Source organism: Hibiscus syriacus, unplaced genomic scaffold, assembly GCF_006381635.1.
Source record: "Hibiscus syriacus cultivar Baekdansim isolate YM2019G1 unplaced genomic scaffold, ASM638163v2 tig00111013_pilon, whole genome shotgun sequence".
In the NCBI taxonomy this organism is placed as follows: Eukaryota; Viridiplantae; Streptophyta; class Magnoliopsida; order Malvales; family Malvaceae; genus Hibiscus; species Hibiscus syriacus.
The window spans coordinates 951676-969390 of record NW_024062953.1 but is presented as its reverse complement, the minus strand read 5'-3'; the positions used below and the strand labels follow the sequence as shown (position 1 = coordinate 969390).

The 17715-nt window shown below is 32.7% G+C and overlaps 2 protein-coding genes across 2 annotated transcripts; both read right to left on the bottom strand.

The window, feature by feature from the left end:
- Window positions 1-7878: 7878 nt before the first annotated feature.
- On the bottom strand, window positions 7879-12152 carry LOC120149880. The gene is made up of 13 exons (XM_039162580.1): window positions 11592-12152; window positions 11101-11253; window positions 10508-10717; window positions 10321-10410; window positions 10072-10188; window positions 9715-9984; window positions 9481-9637; window positions 9323-9400; window positions 9109-9209; window positions 8801-8971; window positions 8634-8708; window positions 8436-8543; window positions 7879-8356 (listed from the first exon to the last, which is right to left on the bottom strand). The coding sequence occupies exons 1-13, from the start codon at window positions 11985-11987 to the stop codon at window positions 8057-8059; spliced, it is 2226 nt and encodes a 741-aa protein (XP_039018511.1). The 5' UTR covers window positions 11988-12152; the 3' UTR covers window positions 7879-8056.
- A 2666-nt stretch (window positions 12153-14818) lies between these two features.
- On the bottom strand, window positions 14819-16394 carry LOC120149971. The gene is made up of 4 exons (XM_039162684.1): window positions 16290-16394; window positions 15913-16168; window positions 15484-15630; window positions 14819-14997 (listed from the first exon to the last, which is right to left on the bottom strand). Exons 1-4 carry the CDS (start codon window positions 16392-16394, stop codon window positions 14981-14983), a joined length of 525 nt encoding a protein of 174 aa, XP_039018615.1. The 3' UTR covers window positions 14819-14980.
- Between the last annotated feature and the right edge of the window lie 1321 nt (window positions 16395-17715).

Sequence of the window (17715 nt, the reverse complement as noted above, 5' to 3'; positions counted from 1 at the left end):
TAAACTTAGGGACAGTGAAAACAAAGTTAAAATCGGCTCATTTTGACTTTGGGGTGCTAAATAAAATAATATATCAATGATTATTTATTTTTCTTTAGAAAAAGAAAAATTGGGTGTTTATTGATTATGATTATTAATTGCTTGAATTATTGGTTTTGGACTTTCAGGTTAACTTAATCATTGGTTTTTATAATGATTAAATCTTTTAATCAGTCCATGCATTAGATAAAAGTTATAGACTTATTCAATATACTCTAATTTAGTTATTGGATAAATTATAAATTTAATCACTTAATTTTCTTCTTACTCCTATTTTAATCATTCTAGTGTTAAATCATAAATGAAAGAGCGACATAATAGCCACATATGTATGTGTTGATGTGGATTGTTTTTATTAACATATAATTCATGTACTATCAACATCATTTTCCTTTTTTTTATATTCTTTTCAAAAAACGAAAGTTTTATAATTTTATTTATGTGTCACGTTGACGATGCAATTATCATTCTCTGACATTTTCTTCAACCACTCAAGATACCAATGGACTCGTCTCATTGTCTTCTTTCACTCTATCATATTAGGTTTTATCTAAATCACTTTAAATTTCAACCATAAACCCCAAAAGCATAAAATTCCAAACCACTATGATACATATTATATCCATCACTCGGTTAGTGTGGAATCAAGATATATAGCTCGCTTCCTTATTCTCCACCTATCCACTGTTGAAATTTTGAAGAATATATTTTATCATTAATAAACTAAAGAAAATTTGAGACGGGAGGTTTTTCATCAAAAAATGAAGAAAATTTTGGGGTTATTTCATAATTTTTAAAAGAAAAATATCCAATTATAATGTCGTTTAATTCTTAATGGTAAAGTGACCATAATAGAAACAAATCGAAAGTTTGATGAGTCAATTAAGAAAAATTATACTTTAACAATCAAAATAGAAAAAGAAATTTGAGTGATGAAATTTACAATTTACCCTTAATTTTTCATAATATTATATTATGCAACAAAAACCAATTGGATTATGTCGTTTCTCTTAGGTTCTTATAACATGCACTCATATGCAATGGCATATTTAATACACAAACCCGTACCATTTACTCACGTACGTACGTACTTACGTACATACATGAATGAATGCGATCATCGCATTACTGATAGATGTCTACAAATAAAAACATCAGAAAAACTCCAGCACAAAGCTATCTATTATCAACCAATGTTACGTCCATAAACCTATGAGATTAACTTGTTTGCATGGAAACAAAGTTCAGCTGCGACACTTAATACTCTAAACTTCATCAATCTATCTCGAATTTTGCCTAATTATAACAAGAACGGAGTTAGAATTTCAAATCGAATAATTCACAACCAATTCATAAATTTTTCAAATCCATTATACAAATTAAAGACAAAAATGAAAAGTTGGGGTGGGGGATAGGTCGCCTCCCACTGATAGAGCGGCTCTGTCACTGAGTTTGAAGCAATACAAGATTTATATTTCCAAAACAATATCTGCAATGAAAACAACGAATTGAAGTCAAATATTAATAAACAAATCAGGGATGGATTGAGAAGAGTTAGGATGTCATTGTGTCAAAATTTCAAATTTTTATATATTTATCTATTTTCTTAATATTTTCAATTGATGATCTAATTTTGTAGTTTTAAATTTCTAATATAATTTTCCCAGTTGGTAATCTAATATAAAATTTTACATTGGTCCAATTAAACGATTCATAATTTATCTCTGGTATTATAAAAACTTACATTCGGAATCTGTTTTTACCCATTTACTTCCATCATCTGCCTTTTCATCTCCATTGGCGATCTTGCTGCTCTCCAAGGATTTTTTGCTAGACAATCTCGGACTAGGGTTTTGAGGATATATCTTCTTCTGGAGAATAGTCCTCAATATCTGAAATTCAACATTTCAATTACTTCGTAAAATAAGGATTCAAATGAGATAATATTTAACGTAAGGGCTTATTTCATTATCATCCAATTCCACAGGGGTCAATTTGTTTTATAAACCTTACAGAACAATGGACTTTTTGTCAGTCCTTCAATTTAACAACTTTCCCAACTGGGTCCTTACTTTTTTGTCAGGATTAACCTCAAAACATAAAAATTTTAGTCATTTCGATGATGTGTTACTCTGAAATTTTGATAAAAAAGAATCTAATTTCGGAGACTAAAGGTTTATTTATTCCTTTATATTACTATCAAGTACCTTCTCCATTGGTGGCTCTGGTATCGAATCCCTTAAACTTGAGGTAGGAGACGATGAGAATCCACTTGTGCAAACAAACATCTTCTTTAGAAGAAAAGATAACGATTTTTTGCCAATGTCTTTCCTTTTGCTCTGAACTAAAACCTCGTTATCGTGTTTGTCGTTCGACTCATCGGAGCATGCACCGCAACGATCCCTTCGATCTTCCGCTTCATTGTTCGGGTCAGCTCCATGTTGTGTATAACTTCCTAGAGTTCCAATCGCTAGCAATCCGTGAGGCCAGTCCCTAAGTTCTTCATTGAAAGGCTGGTGGACGTGACCTAAAAGAAGAACGAAGATGAATGATTTTGAGATTAATCGATTCGACTGCTTGAACATCGTTTAATGAAAATTAGGTTGAAGGGTTAACACTTACCGTTCGCCGGAACCGTGTCGGATTTCTTACTGGTGAGTTTGTTTTGCACCCAGTTGAATATCTGGAATCAAATTAACAGATTGACATGCATTAAAGATACCTTAAAGGAAACAAAATTTAACGATTCTGGTAGTAATTTCTCAGTTCTCACCTTCATTTTGTGAAATAATGAATGGTAAAATCAAATTTGGGATTGGGGAAATTATGTTATATATATATATATATATAGGCAAAACTCACGAGATATTGCTGTGAAAAAAAACAATTCACGTGATAATGTTGTCCAAGAAATAATTGTTCGTGTGAATTATACAGTGCATGGATTGGTCGCCATGCAAGCCAAACAAGATCATAGGTCGCCATACACTCGGTGCGACCTTGTAGGTCACCATGCAAGCGGCTCGAACTCCTCTGTGATTCTGCTGAAATCACGACAAAGGTGGCTCTGCCTCCCTCACCCCTGTCTCCCTCATGCATGCAGCAATGAAATCACGACAAAAGTGTTCTATACGAGCTGTGGCGAGAGGATGAAGCTTTGCATGCACCATGCACGTCGGAAGAGGTCGCCATGCACGTCGGAAGAGGTCGTAATGCACGTCGAAAGAGGTCGTTTGCATGCGGTGGGGAGCAAGCGAGCATGCAGCGGGGAGCAGGGCGCAGGACAAGGTCGCCCGGAGGGCATGGCGACCTACAAGGTCGCCCGGAGGACATGGCGACCTATGCTGGGAAGCTGCCACATGTCGCCTGTAAGGCATGGCGACCTACGGCCAATCACCCTATTTGAGCAATTAATCTTGGGAGTACGTTATATCGTTAAATAAAAAATTCGAGAACATTATCTCGAAAATTTTGCCTATATATATATATTAAGAAGTGGCTATAGTTGCTAAATGGTTCAAGTTCCAAACACTGATATTGTCACCTTGTCTTCAAACTACCATGTTTCTTCGTTGCAGAGATCAATGGCATGCATTAAAGGAAACATTTGCTTCTACCAATGCTTTGGAGAATATATATTTATATATTATCATCCATTTATATAATATAAAACTTTTTTTAATTTTACATAAATTTAAGTAATAAAGAGAGAATAAACTATAAATTTCATCATTCAACTTTGAGTTTACTCTTATTAAAATTATTTTTTAACTATCGTTATAATAAGACATCTATCATTTTTAAAAGTGAAAAAATACTTAAAACTTTTTTAAATTTATGAAAATATCCTTGAAATCTTCCTTCACAAATTTTTAACATGCCTTTTTTATTTCTTTTTGATTTTTTGATGCTAAATCGTTTTCTTTTAAATCCTAATGACATGGAGGTGGAAAAAGAAGTGACGAACAATATGTCATGATTCTACTGTGGTCGGACAATAGAGATTGTAGATCAAAGTCGTTTTTCTTTAAATTTTAGGTTGAAGTCTCACGAGTTTTAAATATGTTTTTAGAAAATGTAAAATGATAGAGTGATAAAGAACTATAAGATGAATATTTTGGTGTTTGGAGTGGTTGAAGAAGAGACTAGAGAATGATAATTTTAATGACGGCGTGATACGAGGATGAAACTCTTTAAGAGTTTTAAAGTTGTTGAGAATATAATGAAATATAAAAAAAAAATTGAGGTGACTTCCACGTTGGCAGAAGAAGTCCATTTCAGCAAAATAAACAAGCCACGTCTGTCGTATTGTTTTTAATTTATTTATTACTCGATTGATAAAATGAAATAATACTAAATTAATTTTTTATTTAATGACCAAAATAGAATATGATTAAAGTTGAGTGATGAAATTTATAATATAATCTCTTTATATATATATATATATATATATATATATATATTAATAAAACCTATGTCGATACGCAGTTTAGTATATAATCTGAAAGATAAGCGTATTACAAAGAGGATGAGGGAAATGAAAGTTGAGTTTGGAACAAGAAGATATCGTGTCTGGTCTGGTTTGTCATGGAAAAGTGCATAGGTTTTATTTGCCAAGCAAATCCCTGAATTGTCGTTCATACGTGATTTCATGCACAACGGATCACCTTTCATCATGGTTTTCAGAACCGGACCGATTAGCGAACTGGCCATACTATTGGTTCACTGGTTCAATCGATTGAACCGATCCGATCGATCAGAAGAATCGGATGATGTTATAATTATTTTAAAAATTAAATAAAAATACTAAAAATATTTAATAAAAAATAATTTTTTATATCACAAGTCATATTCAAAGCAAGTCATAACATATATAAGTTAAAAATCATAAAATCAAGTGAAACAAAATGATTCAAATTAACTACAACATAATATTTAAGGTAAAAAATATTAAATATTAAATATAATTATATAACTATAATTAAAAAATAAATTTGGGGCTAAAAAACTCGTAACAAAATGATATTGTTTGGTTTAATTTTTTTTTAAAAACAATCTCACATGGCTAAGAAACATAAAAGAGCATCCCAACTAACTTCTATAAATAATAGAGGTAATTTGGCATTCAAAATCATGGAGCCTTTTGGTGAGCATTGAGTGGAGTATTTTTTTCACTTCAATCAAGCTCAAATTTTAGGTTTCAATCGAGCTTCTAATTTTTTTTTTGAGTTCAAGCCTTTTCGAGTTCAAGTTTCAATATTATATTTCGAGTTCGAGTTGAACTTGATAATTTTTAGCTCGTGAGTTTGAGTCGAGTTGAGCTTACTTTTAAAGTTTTCAAGTTCAAGTCGAGCTCAGCAATACTCGAGTTCGACTTGGCTCGTTTAACAAACGACGTCATTTGGTTTAATTTTTTTAAACAAAATTGGCGGTTTTTTTTGGTTTTTCCCGGTTTTCAGCTGGTCCGGTTTGAACGATTCAGCGGTTTCGGCCGGTTCACTAGTAGCGGTTCAACCGATATAGATTGAACCGGACTATGCAGCGGTTCCCGGTTGAACCGGACTAGGCAACGGTTCCCGGTTAAACCGACCGGTCCAGTTTTCAAAACATTGCCTTTCATATAAATGCTTTAAATGAGTCGGATCATGCTCGTCCAAAATGACGTGTAGTCCTTATACTACTTTTTAAAATAAACTTAAAATATTTTATAATAAGAATTAATTTGTTAAATTTAAAATGATAAGAGATCTACGAAGTTTTTTTATTAAAATTTATCATGAAAAATAATTAAAGATATTGTTAAAATCTTTGTTTGTAACTTTATCTATCATTTTCTCGAGAATCAAATAAAAAGTTCATTTTCCCTTTGAGTGAAAATGTCGTTAGGGCACAAAGGTTATACATAAACGAGTCCAAATGGTATTCATGTGTGAGGCCCTTAAATTTTAGGACCTTATTATATGTCACAAGTCACACTTATATATAGATGGGCCCGAGTTGGATCGATATACATACATTAATATCATATATAATTGTTTAGGTTTATCTTGATTCAGATCTAATCAAGTAACTTTAATTGTAAAATGAAATGTTGTTCTCCTCATAGATATTGAGTTTGTGAAGCTATATGTGAATGATGTATGTTATCAATTAATTAAAAAAAATTGAACATATATTATTTTATGCTCATATCAAACTATTAAAAAAATTATCTCGATTTAAATATATAAATTTTACATTTATTAAAGTTCGTTTATATTTATAAATAAATCGAAGATAATTATATTTAAACATGTTCGAATTTAGATTAAACTAATATTCTATTGGTCATTATTGAACAAGGTTCGAGTACAAAAGATCTGTGATTTTTGTTTAGGTCAAATAAATGAAAAGATCTGTCGCTAGGTCGATATGGTCAAGATTTGTGTTGGGAAACAAAACATCAGTGTCACGTGATATTGTCCTTGTTGATCACGTGGAGAAAACGCCCATGCCATCATCGGCTCTTAGCCAAGTGAGCCGGACCGGCCACTCATATTCTTGGTCCACCGCAGCACCGGCAGTTCCGACCAACATGTGTCTCTAAGTGCTTGGTCATTCATCAATCAAGTTGTCTGTCAAGAGGTCGAAATCCCTTTGTTCAATTGTATAATTTCAGTTTGATCCTCCTAAAATTTTAATTATTTGATTTAGTCCTTTTAGCTATTTAATCTCATTTTGAGGATGATTCAATCAAGATTTACAGGGCTTTTGATGATTTATAAGGGATTAAAGAGCTTATAAGATAGTTAAACAATCTTAGGATTTATGAAGTTATAACTAAGGGTTGTACTAAGATTCAATTTATCGGTAAGGTATTATACAATAGCGAATTTTGACAAGACAATTTGGGGGTCTATTTAAAAATTTTAAAAACTTTTGAGGGTTTAATTTAAAATTTTCAAAAAATTATGGGTTTAACTAAAATTAAATAATTTGATGGTTTTGTGATTTATTATCTGATTTTCTTATTTATTCAATTTCACTTTTATTTTGAGTCCAATTGATGATTGAATTTAAACCACGTGATTATCTATCACTATAGAATATTTGTGTATATTCAATTCCTCTTTATGACAACAAATTTTCTATTTTTTAATTTAATCCCTCAATTTTATATGATTTCTTCATTTCTCAAACTTCTCTTTCATTTTAAGTTTATTTTGATCAAATTTAAACTATATACTTCTCTCTACCATTACAAAATGCTTATGTAACTTTAATTTCTATTTTTAACTACAAATATACTCTTTTTTTAATTGAATCCCTTAACTTTGCATTTTATTTATTTTAGTCTTTTAATTGTTTTTTTTTGTTAAATAATATTACTATGTGAAAAAGAATATAAAAAATATTTATGTAGATATTATATGTTTAGAAAAATTCGATAAATTTAAACTAATTTGTATAATAATATTATAAACAATTATAATTAAATTTGAACAGAAAGTAAAATAACTCAATTCGACTCAAAAAAATAAAATAAAGTTCGAACAATAAATTAAGATTCATCAACATCTGTCACCAAACACGAAGATCATATTCCTGATAAATACCAGCCAAAACCTTGGTGATGAAGCATGTCGAAGGCAAACCCGAGGACTCCCATGAAAAGGTTCAAATTATCCAAAATTTCAACTTAATTTACAAGATTGACTATTTATAGTATTTAATAATCTTCTTTTAGTATGCATCGAGTTCTATGCCATATTTGGAAAGATCTCGTGAAAGTTGCCAAATATGGCAAGTAGCCTACATTTCCAAATTTGATAACACGTGATCATTGAGAGATTTGAGACATACATAAACATGTCTTTTCCTTTATACCAAAGATATACACGAATACAAATACACGATATACACGAATACAAATACACGATATACACATTCAAATACACGATATACACGAATACAAATACACGATATACACGAATACAAATACGAATACAAAGATGCTGTCCTTTCAGAGAACTGCTTTCTATTGTCCACTTTGTCCACAACAGCACAGTGTGCAGCATTCAAGGCAACCGATGAATGCCAAAGCAGTGAATATCTGTGTCAATAAAATGGCACACTGATTATTCATATTCGAACAGCACTGAATGCAGCACATGCAACAGCAGAGATTACACATCCGTCCGCAGCAATCCGAAGTCGCCTTCATGAAAGCTTCCGCTGCATCGGGTAGTTTTTGTTCTTCGGCTCCTGGATGGATGTTCTCGGCTGTTGCGATCACGTCACCGAAGCCGACCGAAAGGCTTTGAAGCAATCCGGATGCCTACATTCAGAAACCCAAACTTCCATAAGCAAAAGAAAACCACACATGCTGGTTATCGAGGCAAAAGCATATATAGTACCTTTATCTCTCCAGAAGATTCGTTTGCTTTTTCTCGTTTATTTTTTTCAAGTAGGACCATTCGAGCATACTCGGAGATATTGCAGGTCTCTATGCTCAATTGTGCAACCTGCCATTAACAAAACTATATCAACCGCAGCTTTTACGGATACAAAACATGACGAGATCGGTCATTCCATTAAATCTAAGTTGTTGTAACCTTTTGCTCAAGCTGTTTATTCTCCGAGAACCATGCCTGAGCAGTGAGTAGATCAATCTGCTGTCTTGCTAACACCTGTAGGAACAAGGCAAGTTATGGCAATGACTCGGACTTCTAACACAGAAAAACCGAGCTAAAACAAATCAGCTGATTAGTAGGTGCCTTACTCTGTCAAGAGGTATGTCCTTAGGCCTGACTACCTTCAGGCCCATGACAAAGTTACTCAAATCTCCTAATATACCATTTGCTTCAAGGGTGTTGGGAAAACTTCCTCGGTACCTCCCGCATACCGTCAACGGTCTTTCGAAGGAAAGATCGGGAATGCTTGAAGAGTACAACTATACATGAATGGAAACATGAATGAATCACGGCAAGGTGTTTGTTGTGATATTCATGTGATTTCAATTGATTCTCTATGCATTACTACATCGAACATACTTCGTAAGTTGTGATGATACGGACTCTGCAAACGTACCTCTATTTGTTCATTATCATTGAATGAATTGACGGTTATATCGGCAAGAATGGTAGACAATGCTTTACTGAATAATTTTTGCATCTGAACCTCAATTAAACCTGACAAGAAATCGGGAAGGTAAAAATTCCAGCAATGCATGCATCAAAGTTTCATCATATTAACACAATTCTTTAGGTTGAGATATCGACATAAAGTCGAAGTACATGCAGACCTAGATCACAAGTGGCATCGAAATCTCCCCGGCAGATCGAGGCAAGCATGCGCAGGAAATAATGATTACAGAACGAACCTGCAAGCATAGCTTATATTACCAGACACGGATTTAAAGCAATCAATTAATGTAGGAGGATCAAACGATGAAAATATTACCTATGCCGAAAGTATGTATGCGTGGCGACAGTGATCCTTTGTTTGTCGAAAGCTTTTTCATCCTGTCACAAATGTTTCTCTCATCTTCGACTGCCCCATCAGTGGTGAGAAAAATCATAGGAACGGAACCGGTAGTGTTTGATAGCATCTCGTATGCCTGGTAGATAACCAAAAAAAAAACACGAGAAATTTCATATCAGACGATTAAACAAAAACGAAGAAATGAGTACACACCTTCTCTAGTGGAAGTGACATATTAGTACAGCCACCCATAGTAGATTTCATGCTCATCCAAGTAGTCGCCCTTTCAATTGCTTCCTCGGAAGCCAACTCCATGGCTGTTGAAAATAGAGAAGTTTCACCACTGAATGCTATAATGTTGAATGAATCGTCCGGACCGAGTTTAGACAGGGCAGAAGATACTGCAGACTTGGTAGCCTCAAGTGGCTTCCCTTGCATGCTGTCGCTTATATCAACAACGAACACAACCGCCTTTTTGAACACCTATCGGATTCAATGAAACAAGGGTCGGTACCAAAACGAATAACCAAATCAAAATAACATAAAAGGTTGAACAAATGCTAGACCAACCTTCCTACTCTCCTGACTTCCAGGTAATAGATAAACACAAAACATATCCCTTTGGTCACGATCATATAAAGGCGGAGATTGCAAAAGGACTGCTCCGAATATGTTACCAGAAGAGACCTATAAGAACATGCGGATAACGTGCAAATATAAGTATCCCGATCATGGAGAATCGAGGTATTTCTCACAAAAGACTAATGAAGCTCTAGTTTAATTAAAACTTAGGCAAGGTTATGACATGGTCATGCTTACACTGTAAGAGAAACTGAAGTCGGTATTCGACCAAGTGATAACTTCTGCTTCATACAAGAAAGAAAACTTCTCGGCCTGGCGTTTTGTTTCCTGCAAAATTCGGGGATTCAGAAAGGAAAACAACATCATTCATTGAAAGTAACCAAGATTAAAACACAAGAACAATGATTTGTAGTAAAAAATACACCTTCAAAGGATGACTAGACGCCCTGCACAAGATTCCAGCTGCAAAACCAGAGTTAACATTCAACTGTATCTTTTCTTTTTTTGAAATCTTATTCACAACCGGCGTAACGTAATCGGGAAAACTAAAGGGCACGGTTAAAGAAAATTCCCCCTCGTATGACAATTTCTGAGACCAACAAAGCTTAATTCCGATATTAGTACCTCCATCAACCTGGAAACACAAAACAAAAGCATTCAGTGGCAACAATGGACTCAAACTACATCGATTTAAAGCATTCATTGGCAACAATGGACTTAAACTACATCGATTTAAAGCATTCATTGGCAACAATGGACTTAAACTACACTGATTTGAAGCATTCAGTGGCAACAATGGACTTGAACTACATCGATTTAAAGCATTCAGTGGCAACAATGGACTTAAACTACATTGATTTAAAGCATTCATTGGCAACAATGGATTTAAACTACATTGATTTAACGCATTCAGTGGCAACAATGGACTTAAACTACATTGATTTAAAGCATTCAGTGGCAACAATGGACTTAAACTACATTTATTTAAAGCGTTATAACTTCGTGATATTGCCACACCTGCGGTATGGTTAAAGTAAATATGTGTGGCTGCAAAAAGCCTCCATCTTGTGGTCTTGCTAGCTTCTGAATAACCTTACTTTCTTCTACTCCGATCAGTCCAGTGGAATATGATTTCCCGGGAAGATCAACCTCCACACCTAGAATTGTACCCTGTTAGCCAAATGAAATATTATTGCTTTGAAACTATGAATGAACACAGTTCAAGTTATTCAAACACAAAATCAAGTTAAACCAATTTCATCATCCATAATTCCATCAACAGTTGAGATGATTAGAAAGGACATCAAAACAATATATTTTAAGCCAACTACCATTTGATCTCTAATAGGATTGGAATCTTAGCATTGTGAATAGAACAAACCGGATTGGAAGATGTATATAATACTCGATCTAAATTGGTCGAGTAATGGATCAGATATCGGTTGATATAAAGAACTTAACTTTAAGTCAACCAATTTCCATTTGTGAGCAAGTATCATGGAACAAACCTGGTTTCCCATGGGGACTGCAATCCGACAATCACAAGAACGGCTACCCATAACGCAATGGACCCTCCATCGACCCGAAACTTGAACAAAAGCAATATCCACATAGCAATCAACTTCGAGCTCGACTCCGTTCATCTGGAGAGGAATCAAAGCAGGCGGATCGCACCTGCCGTGCACGTGAGGCTGGTAGCTCGGCATATCCGGGTTGTCAACAATCCTCGGGTCAGATATAACCGCGTACACCATCGGAGCCGAGGGCAAGTACCAATCGGGCATCGCCTGCATGGGAGGCTGCGGTGGCTTCGGCGCCGCCATCGGTTCTCTATCTTTACCCGAGTGTACCCGTTTCGCTAGATTTAGCCCCTCTTCCACCGCCTTTGCAAAGCCTTCCGCCATTCTCAACACCAAAATTAGACAAAAACAAAACAGAAAAAGAAACTGAATTTGGAGGAAATCGGTTCACTTCAAAGATGGGATCTCTGCGTTTTTTTGGCAGCAAATGGTGTTTAGCAGCTGATTCGTTTCGCGGTACTTTGTGAGTTTCTCTCTGTTAATTAACAGCAAAGCAGTGAACTTTGTCAAGTTAAACAATCGATTAATGGCTTATGCGCGTTGAAAAGGAAGAATATGAGTGTACGTGGCGGGATGTTATTGGATGGAAAATTATTTTCATTCATATCTGTGGTGATGGTGGATTAGCGAAGGATTTTACGATGGGGGAGATCCCGTAGACTCCAACTGTAACTGTCAGTTAGTTTTCGCTGCCTCTTTTTACTATTTTATTTTAAGGTCAAATTATGATTTTACTTCCTGTAATATGATCGAATTTAAAATTTCATACATTGTGCCGATCGAATTTTACCTCAATTGACATAATTATTCTTACTATTTGCAAGATGACGTGTGTTAGAATACATGCTTCTGATTTACGGATTTGAGGAAACTACTATTTATAAACAGGGATGGATTGAAGGGCAGTAGGATAATTATTCCCTCTAAAAATTTAAAATTATTTTATAATTTTAATTTTTTTCTATGTATTTTTTATGAAAAATCGGTTTTCGATTCTTAAAATTTTATAAATTCATTTCTTAAAATTTTAGAGGTTTACCTCCCTGATATAAAATTATATGTGTATGTTAATCAATATAAATCACTAATCGTATAAATTTATATCAAAGTAATTTTGGATGATGCCCTAAACAATATGAAAGTGAAAGGAAAAAAAAAGTAAAATACACAAATTATCTCCTTGATTATAAGAAGCTACTTTGTTGAGTCCCCAAACTATTCAAAGTTATAAAATGATCATTCGATTATAAAATGTTGTTTTGTTAATTCTACTTACTATTAAAAGTTACAAAATGATCACTTGATTATTCATATTTTCAAACTCATTTTTTCCATTAAAAATTGGTGGCCTTTTGTGTTGGACGTTAATCTATTAATTAAGATATGATAAAATATGATCCAAAATCATTTGAAGTGTATTTTATGGGTCGAGTCTCCATTTATATTATGTCGTCGTGACAGTATTTGAAATATTATGTCGTCGAGCCAACTGTGCTAGTAGGTATTTTTAAAATATAATTTTATCATATCCCATATTATAGATTAACGTTCAACTCAAATAACTGTCATTTTTTAACATAAAATGATGAGCTTGATTCACATGAATAGTATATTGACAATTTTATAACTTTTAATAACCAAATAACTTAACAAAACAATAATCAAAATATTATTTTATAACTTTTAATAGTTAGATTAATCAACAAAATAACGATTCATAATTTATGACCATTTGTATACTTTACTAAAAGAAAAATATGCAAGTAGTCATCAAAACGTGGTACAGATAAAGTTAATGATAATCATTACTTCATAAATGGTTAAATAACAACAGAGGTCACTGACTTATGTTAAAGTGATCATTTTGGTCATTGAATCTTAAAAATTACAAAATAATTATTAAATTTCTCAAATTATTACAAAATGGGCATTATGATGTTATAATAAATCATAAGGATTTAATAAATATATTGAATATTATATAAAATTGTGATAAATTTAATGATCATTTTGTAATTGTTTAATAAATTTAATGATTATTTTGTAATCAATTTAATAATTTAATAGTTATTTTATAACTTCTGAAAGTTTAATGATCAAAACAAAATAATTACAGTATAGTTTAGTGACTTCTAGTGTACTTTACTCTTCATAAATATATATAGTCTGGTAGGTAGCTGCAACAACGTGATGAAGTGACTTATCCACAACTTTTATTGTAATAAAGTAAGTGGGAACCCAAAGGTGACAGCCATGGATCTTAATGAAGATTTGAAAATAATAATTAGGCTCAAATTTAACTGGGAAAAAAAGGTTAATTAGTGCATTATACACTAGATGTCTAAGAAAATTCATTATAATATAAGATTATAAGGTTAAGAAAAAGTGTTGCCGAAAATACTAATAATTTTTTAATATTTCTGATAAATCATTATCTAAAATGTTATTTTTTCTACCGAAAATGTTAATCAGAAAAATTCATTTTAGGTAACAAAATTAATATTTTCGGTAAAAAAATAATATTTTAAGTAACGCTCTACCGAAAATGTTAAAAAATATTTCTGATAACGTCTTTTATTAACCTTATATTAGACTGTCATTTTCATCTTGATTTTGATGTTTATAATTACAATTCTTTATCTAGTTTTTTTCATCTTGATTTGAAAATTAAAAGATTACATCAAATTTTAATTGATTTTGATGTTTTGTAATATTCTATTCGTTTCGATTTTGGTTCGTTTTAAGAAAAAAATCATTTCGGCATAGATAATTTTATTCTTTTCATTTTAATTCGACAACATAAAAAATAATTGGAATATATAGATAAGAACATTATAATAAATATTCCTATATATATATATATATTACGGTAATTATCCCTTCTCGAGTCAAATTTGAGATTTTTTTAGTCTAAATCTGACTCCTTCTCGACCCAATTTTCCCCTTCACAAATCCGCCCAAAAATATGAATTTCATAAAGAAAAATATGTTAAATTCAAATGATTTAACTAGAGATGACAACAGATTGGTTGGATCGAGATTTCGATTGACCCAACCAAAGAAGCATACCCTCTCTGAAATAACCATTATTCAAACAAAACAAATGAAGAAAAAAAATGAGTAAAAGGATATTATTACCTTTTTAAGAACTTTGACCCTTCAAATTCTTCCAATTCACAATCTTTCGGTTGCCATCTTAGATTCTCAAAGGCAAAGTCTTGACTCTGCATCATACGACAAGCCCACATTGCTGCTATCCACTGTTTACAACCATGCCCGGAATACAACGGCCACCTATCATCTATAACCCATTTTCCTTATATGTAATCACAGGCTGGAAAAAAGATAAAAGAGAAAATGAGAGGTGGTAATCACTTACTAATCAGTCATTAACACAAAATAATGAACTAATAGGTTCAAAATCTACGGCTTCAAATAGAGAGGGAGCACTGACATTGTAACCGAGGGCAGCTTGCACGTCACCAACCACCCGACTAGGAAAATGACTAAATAATGAAGCGTACAATACAAATTGTTGTGACGGACGGTTGATATTGCATTCATGTACGCTAAAACAGTGTGAATAACTCTTTGCTGAGATATCCATCATCAGCTTAAAAGACCTCGATCAACAAAGATTGGTCAGATATATTCTTATTAATCATGTTGATGAATGCATTTCCTCCCCCAAGGTTAATGTATATAACAACAAAACTGTAGACAGAATTTCTTCACTGCGATTTCCAAATGTAAACTCGTATACAGGGACAGAAATGTGCAAAACAAGAAGAATTCATATCATGCATAGGCAATATTCTACCTTGATGCTCCATCCTTTTTTCTTGTTCTGAAAATTTTCCTCCTAAAATTACGTTATTTGTTTCCTCTATCTGCATCAAGCTTGATCCACTTTCAATAACACCAGTTTTCTCTCTTTTGGGACGGTGTTCGTGTTTTATTGCTTCTTCTGTAGCATCAAAACAAATTAAAATTGGAACCCCCGAAAATACAATGACTTACAAGTGCAAACTGAAGAAAATGGCTGCAGCAAAATGTTTAATCTAACCACGCAAATGCACATCAAAATAAGAGATATGGAAACTATATACAATTGACATCGGCAATTAGAGGCCCCAAACATCATCTTGCGGGCAAAAGCTTATAATCATGTCGATGGAAGAATTGAATACCAACCAAAAATAAGATTTAGCATAACAACTCATTCTACATGTTTAGAGAAGCAGATCACCTTTCTTCTGTATAGGAACTCTTTCAAAGTCTGAAGAACTTTCGGCAATATCGGTCAAATGTGTTTTATCTACAAAATGTTCCCCGTTGTTATTTAAGGCTTCAATCCTTGTCAATGTAGAAATATCTTCTTTCACATGTCTTTGGGAATCTACTGGTACTGCTTTAATATCTGCACCAGAGATTATGAAAGTAAGGGAAGCTATTGTGAGCGTGTAGGTAGCGGCACTCTTATCCAGAATATTCTTCTTAAGTTTCTAATTCAAATTTCAAACGATTTTCAAATATAAAAATCAGAGTAAAGCAAATATCAACAACTTAACGATTTGGCATTAATGCATGCTGCTAAAAGTAGTCTTACAGTGCAGTAGGCCAAACCTTGTTGTAATCCCTATGCAGAAAGCAACTAGACTTGACAAAGCACCTTTTTATAACATAAAAATAACCGACTCCTGTATTGTTATAAATGTACATATGTGGCATTAACCAGGGAACATTAATCGAGGTGATGTTATAAAATGATTTACGATTATAGGATGTAGTTTTGTTAAATTTTTTAATTATTAAAAGTTATGAAATGATCATTCGATTAAATTTATTATTTTTTATTAAAATGTCGAATGATATCTGAGTTGAACGTAAATCTGTTGATTGAGATATGATACAATTATATTTTAATGGTGTCTACTGACATCAATGTTGCTTTTAAACATTGGTTCGAAGGCATAATATTTCAAGTACTAATTCGATAATATAATGTAAACAGATAATCGATCTACAAAATACAACTCGAACTGTTCTAAGATTGGATTTTAGTATATTTAAATCAATATATTAACTTCTAACTTAAATGTTTTCCAAATTTTTATTGAATTTTTTTTGAAACATATAAATAATCGAGAAATAATTTTATAATATTTAATAATAAATGAAATTAACAAAATCGCATCATATATCAATGTTGGAAGAATTGGACCGGTTGACTAACAAATCAAACCATCCTTCCTCATTTCTAACTCTTTAAATAAATTATTCATTGAAAAGTACTTTTGGGATCGAAATTATTTTTTAAATCATAAACGATGCTAAATATGAAAAGAATGCATTTAACAAACTCGTTTATGGTACAACGTGTACCCAATAACTTTAGATTATTTTTAATACTAAATATGAAAAGTGCTTTTATGTTTTAAAAATATTTTTGAACTTAAAGTTCTTTGAACAAAATTATCGGCATTCACCGGCTTCCAACAACATGTACCGACTGACTTGAGATTATTGTGCACTATTTCTTATTCAAGGAAACGGCTAATTTATGGGAAATAACATTTAAAATAATAATTTTATTATAATAACATCCCAACGACATTATCCTATTAAACTGATATACAAATTACTTTTTCTTACATGATGCGTCTTTATTAAAAATATGTCATTTTAGTAAATAATATTATTTTTGATAAAAGAAATAGAAACCACCAGAAAAGTAACTCAACCCAGATGAAATTAGGGATGTAAACGAGCCGAGTCGAGTTTGAGTATTGCTGAGCTCGACTCGAACTCGAAAACTATATGAGCAAGCTCGACTCGACTCGAAAACTAGCGAGCTAAAAATTATAAAGCTCAGCTCGAACTCGAAATATATTATTGAAACTTGACTCGAACTCGAAAAGGCTCGAATTCAAAAAATATTAAGAGCTCAATTGAAGCTCGAGACTCAAACTCGACTGAAGCTCGATTTTAAACTCGATTTAAGCTCGATTCAAACTTGATTTAAGCTCGATTCAAACTTGATTTAAGCTCG

Coding starts and splice junctions, on each gene's coding strand:
- LOC120149880 (XM_039162580.1), bottom strand. CDS start 11,987: ATGGCGGAAGGCTTTGCAAAGGCGGTGGAAGAGGGGCTAAATCTAGCG. Junction 9,638..9,714: donor TGTCACTTCCACTAGAGAAG/GTGTGTACTCAT, acceptor GTTATCTACCAG/GCATACGAGATGCTATCAAA. Junction 9,401..9,480: donor CATACATACTTTCGGCATAG/GTAATATTTTCA, acceptor CTATGCTTGCAG/GTTCGTTCTGTAATCATTAT.
- LOC120149971 (XM_039162684.1), bottom strand. CDS start 16,394: ATGCCACATATGTACATTTATAACAATACAGGAGTCGGTTATTTTTAT. Junction 16,169..16,289: donor TGCATAGGGATTACAACAAG/GTTTGGCCTACT, acceptor AATTTGAATTAG/AAACTTAAGAAGAATATTCT. Junction 15,631..15,912: donor AGTTCCTATACAGAAGAAAG/GTGATCTGCTTC, acceptor TTGATGCTACAG/AAGAAGCAATAAAACACGAA.